Here is a 5,000-nt window from a genome sequence, read left to right as displayed (position 1 = left end):
AGATAGATAGATAGACGGATGAATGAGTAGATAGATAGATAGACAGACAGACAGACAGACAGACAGACAGACGGACGGATGAATGAGTAGATAGATAGATAGATAGATAGATAGATAGATAGATAGATAGATAGATAGATAGATAGATAGATAGATAGATAGATAGATAGATAGATAGATAGTTGGATAGTTGGATAGTTGGATAGATAGATAGTTGGTTAGATAGATAGTTGGATAGATGGATGGATGAAACAATGGATGGATGAAACAATGGATGGATGAGTGGATGGAACGATAGATGGATGGATGGGTGGATAGGTGGAACTTGCGGGGATGGATGGATTCAATTCAAAAGCAAATATATATGAAAAAAAACTTTATCAAAATACAGAAACTGTCGATTAAAATATATTTTTGTCAGTGCAGATAGAAAATCTCCCTCACTTTCACTAAGTCCTCCATCCTGTGCTTTCCTAATAGATCAGGTTTGTGTCTTTTTCCCCAAACAGATCAGTCTGTCACTGATCAAGGGCACCTTGTTCATCTTTCATACAGCTTTGGCTCATGTTTGAGTTTGCTGCCCCTTGACCTGCCCAAATCCCTTTGCCTCCTGTTTGAAACAAGTTTGAACAAGTTTCTCCTACTGATTTATGCACAAACATTGTCCAGCGTCTCTGGTGCCAAATCCAGACCTCCCATCCATGACTAGTATCTGTGATCTCCATATTACTGTTGCAAGCACGGCCTAAGTCCCCAGACGTGTTGCTGCTTTTATCATGTTCCTCATCTCTTAAAAGACACAATAGCTTTTATTTTTCTGCCAAGCACATACTGTAGACTTCTGATCAACGTTTCTGTGTAATCCAGTGTGTATTTGTAGCTTGCTCTATACTCCTTTACTTTATCTTTAGCTCTAATCCAGTTTAAGTGTAATTAAAATAAAGGCTAAAATAAATAGTGTATGTAATAGTCTATGCAAATAATTATGTGCTTAATCTGATTATTATTGCATGGCTACTTTTTATTTACATTAAAAGTGCAGTAGGTGATTGTCTTCAGAAACATTTGTTGTTGTGCTAGTTGAAAGTCTCTTCACATTCCAATAATGATGATTAAAGTAAATGATCTAAATGTGTTTATATGTATTTTTATATTCTGCGTAAGGCATAAAACTAAATAATTTTCATCCAATCAAATATTGTCAGGCCGATAATTCCAGCCTGATCTCACGACAAAACGTAAGTATTTCACGTTTTGTCAGTTTAGTGGCTAATTCGTACGAATTTGTACGAGTTCAGTCGTACGAAATTGTACGATTTTAAAAAGGAGGCGTGGCACCTAACCCCATCCCTAAACCCAACCGTCATTGGGGGATGAGCAAATCGTACGAAAATGTACGAATTAGGTTGTACGAATTCATACGAATTAGCCACTAAATCAAAAAGTTACGAATTGCCGTGAGATTGTGTTGATAATTCCCAGAATTCTGATGAGTAGCCCAAACTGTCTGAAGGCAAATGTAGATTTGAACAACTGTGCATCCGTTCACTAACGTCACAAATGATTCAGTAAACATCAGTAAATAGCATAAGTAAGTAGAACTTACCACTGAGGTGGTAAAGTTGGTTTTATATTCATATTGGTTAATTTTTGAACAATGACTGCCTGTAACAATGACAGCAATGACAGCTCCCTATATTGTTAACCATGTTACTCTGAATACTCGGTCTGAAATAGCATGCAAGTATGGCTTAGTAATAAGTGTAATTCCTGCAAGCCGCCGGCCAACCACTAAGCATACAGTAGTAGCTTTAGGACAAAGTGTGTAGGAGAGTGAGACCAGCCATCCTTGCATAATTGAAATATTGCTCATTATGACAGGTTTTGCTTGCTACGCAACTGAAAGTGTGCTTGACATAATACAGTTTTTTATTGGGAATTGCAGTATTATAAAGTACTTTAAAGTTTACTAACTGGTGAATGACATGATCAAGTGGGTCTCTGTCATCTTTAATGTACGTGCATTCATGATTTCAGGAGGTGTGGCTTTGGACGACAGAGGAGGGATTGTATATGAAAGATATAAAGCTAACTGGTTAGCATTTAGGCAGATCACCTACTGCACCTTTAACGCTCCATTTACACAGGGCTTTAGCGTCAACGCTTGACAGAGAGCGTGGATGAAGTTGGGGCTGACGCGATCGACATAGCAGTATCAGCCAATGAAATTAGTCAGCAATAGGCCATGGATGGATATCTTGATGAATATAAATATCTTTATATTATTGCTAAAACTAAAACAAACAAAAAAACGGCTATTTTCTGCAGTTTTTGTAACAATGAAAACAGAAGAAATATTCACTAAAATTTATTCAAATATTTTACATTTATTTCTATGTATAGTTATTAATTTAAAAAATAATTTATTAATTTATTGACGCCTCACAGCAAGACGGTCGCTTATATATATATATATAGATAGATGGATGGATGGATGGATGGATGGATGGATAAACAGACAGACAGATACACAGATAGATAGATAGATAGATAGATAGATAGACAGACAGACAGACAGACAGACAGACAGACAGATAGACAGATAGATAGATAGATAGATCATTCCACTGTGGCAACCCCTGATCAATAAAGGGACTAAGCCAAAAAGAAAATGAATGAATTTATTAATGCATTTAACAATATTAATTTTCAATGCCTGATATTTATGCAGTAATTAATTTAGGCTGAACTGAAAATGTTACCAAATATCATATTTGTAAAAACATTTTTTTTTTTTTAAATGAAGTTTATTGCAAAACAGTCAAATGTTAAATAAATATTTAAAACATTTAAAGTGTTGGATGATGGTAGATTTTATAAGTTTACATAATGAATCTTTATCTGTGTATTTACAGCTCAGTGTGGTGGGGCCATGACGGAGGTTAGCGGAGTGATTCTGAGCCCTGGTTTTCCTGGCAACTACCCGAGTGGTCTGGATTGCACCTGGACCATCACCCTCCCCATTGGCTTTGGTACATGCATGTCATTAACCTGCAGAAATGAGCTAGAGAATCAGACATTTTATCAGTGACACTTAGGGTGCACACACCTAGATGTTTGTTTGGGAACCGGGTGCCTTCGCCCCCTTAGCTTGGTTCATTTGGGCATATGTGAAACCCGCAATCGCGCTCTGATCCAAAACAATTAGTCCGAGATGGCCTGAATGAGGTGGCCTTGGCTCGGATGAAACAAACTTTAGAGTGGTTCGGTTTTAGTTAATAAGCAATACGATCAAACAGACTAATAAAGCAGGCTATATCACAGTGTATCATGGATCAATTTGAATCAGTGAATCATTAACTAGACAAGTTTTGACTAGATTATTTGAATTAAGACTCTGATCAGATCATTTGATTTATTAGTGAATCATTAACTGAAAACTCACTCCGATTGGATCATTTAAATTAGTGAATCATTTACTGGAGACTCACTCTGATTGAGTCATTTGAATTAGTGAATTGTTTACTGGAGAATCACTCATATCAGATTATTTGAATCAGTGAATCAATAACTAGACAATTTTGACTGGATTATTTGAATGATTAAATCTTTAACTGAAGACTCACTCTGATCGGATCATTTGAATCAGTGAATCATTAACCTGGCATATTTGTCTCCTTAGCTTGGTTCATTTGGGCATATGTGAAACCTGAAATCATGCTCTGATACAAAACAATCGGTCTGAGATAGCCTGAATGAGGTGGTCTTGACACGAATAAAATAAACTCTTGAGTGGTTTAGTCTTAGTGAGAAAGCAATAGGATCCAGCAAACTAACAAAGCAGGCTATATCACAGTGTATTGAGGATCAATTTGAATCAGTGAATCATTAACTAGACAAGTTTTAATTGGATTATTTGAATTATTGAATCTTTAGCGAAGACTCATATCGGATCATTTGAATTAGTAAATCATAAACTTTAGAAAACTTTGATTGAATCATTTGAATCAGTGAATCGTTAACTAGAGACTTACTCATATTAAATCATTTGAACTAGTGAATCATTAACCTGTCACATTTCCCCCATTAGCTCAGTGGGTTTTGGCATATGTGAAACCCCCAATTGTGCTCGGATCTGCACTAAAACAATTGGTCTGAGATTCGGTCGTAGTGAGAAAGCCAATGATCCAACGAACTAACAAAGCAGGCCACATCAGTGTATTATGCATTCATTTGAATCAGTGAATCATTAACTAGACAACTTTTGACTGGATTATTTGAATTATTGAATGTTTAACTGAAGACTCCGATAAGATCGTTTGAATTATTAGTGAATCATTAACTGTAAAAAAAACTCTGATTTAATCATTTTAATCAGTGAATCGTTAATTAGAGACTCACTCGTATCGGATCATTTGAATCAGTGAATTAATAACAAGACAAGTTTTGACGGTACAGTATATCACAGTGTAATGTGAAAGTACTCTTATTGTTGTCTGTACTGTGTGTTATTAAAGGAATCCATGTTCAGTTTCTAAACTTCTCCACTGAGGCAATACATGATTACCTGGAGATCCGAAGCGGGCCCGGTGAGACTGGCACAGTGATCGACCGCTTCAGTGGACCACAGGTTCCTGAGTCGCTCTTCAGCACCACTCATGAAACCAGCTTCTTCTTCCACAGCGACTATTCCCAGAATAAACCCGGATTTCATATTACATACCAAGGTAGGACATAGAGTTTTGGATTCATTCTTATTCAAGTTTGAAATCAGTGAATCTTTAACCGGAGACTCACTCTGATCTGATCATTTGAATCAGTAAATCATTAACTGGAGAGTCACTCTGATCTGATCATTTGAATCTGTAAATAATTAACTGGAGACTCACTCTGATCTGATCATTTGAATCAGTGAATCATTAACTGGAGAGTCACTCTGATCTGATCATTTGAATCAGTGAATCATTAACTGGGGCCTCCCTTTGTTAAGATCATTGGAA

The 5,000-nt window shown here is 36.4% G+C and overlaps 1 protein-coding gene across 1 annotated transcript in view; it reads left to right on the top strand.

Annotated features, from left to right (window-relative positions):
• Positions 1-5,000, top strand: part of csmd3b (CUB and Sushi multiple domains 3b) — a 1,051,207-nt gene that overhangs the window by 777,054 nt on the left and 269,153 nt on the right. Inside the window, exons 40-41 of the mRNA XM_056479206.1 lie at positions 2,916-3,032; positions 4,518-4,727. Of these exons, the coding sequence (XP_056335181.1) occupies positions 2,916-3,032; positions 4,518-4,727 (327 nt within the window). The remainder of the gene's footprint in view (positions 1-2,915; positions 3,033-4,517; positions 4,728-5,000) is intronic.

The sequence above is a fragment of the Danio aesculapii genome, chromosome 19 (genome assembly GCF_903798145.1).
Source record: "Danio aesculapii chromosome 19, fDanAes4.1, whole genome shotgun sequence".
Taxonomy (NCBI): Eukaryota; Metazoa; Chordata; class Actinopteri; order Cypriniformes; family Danionidae; genus Danio; species Danio aesculapii.
This window is presented reverse-complemented; position numbering and strand designations above follow the sequence as displayed.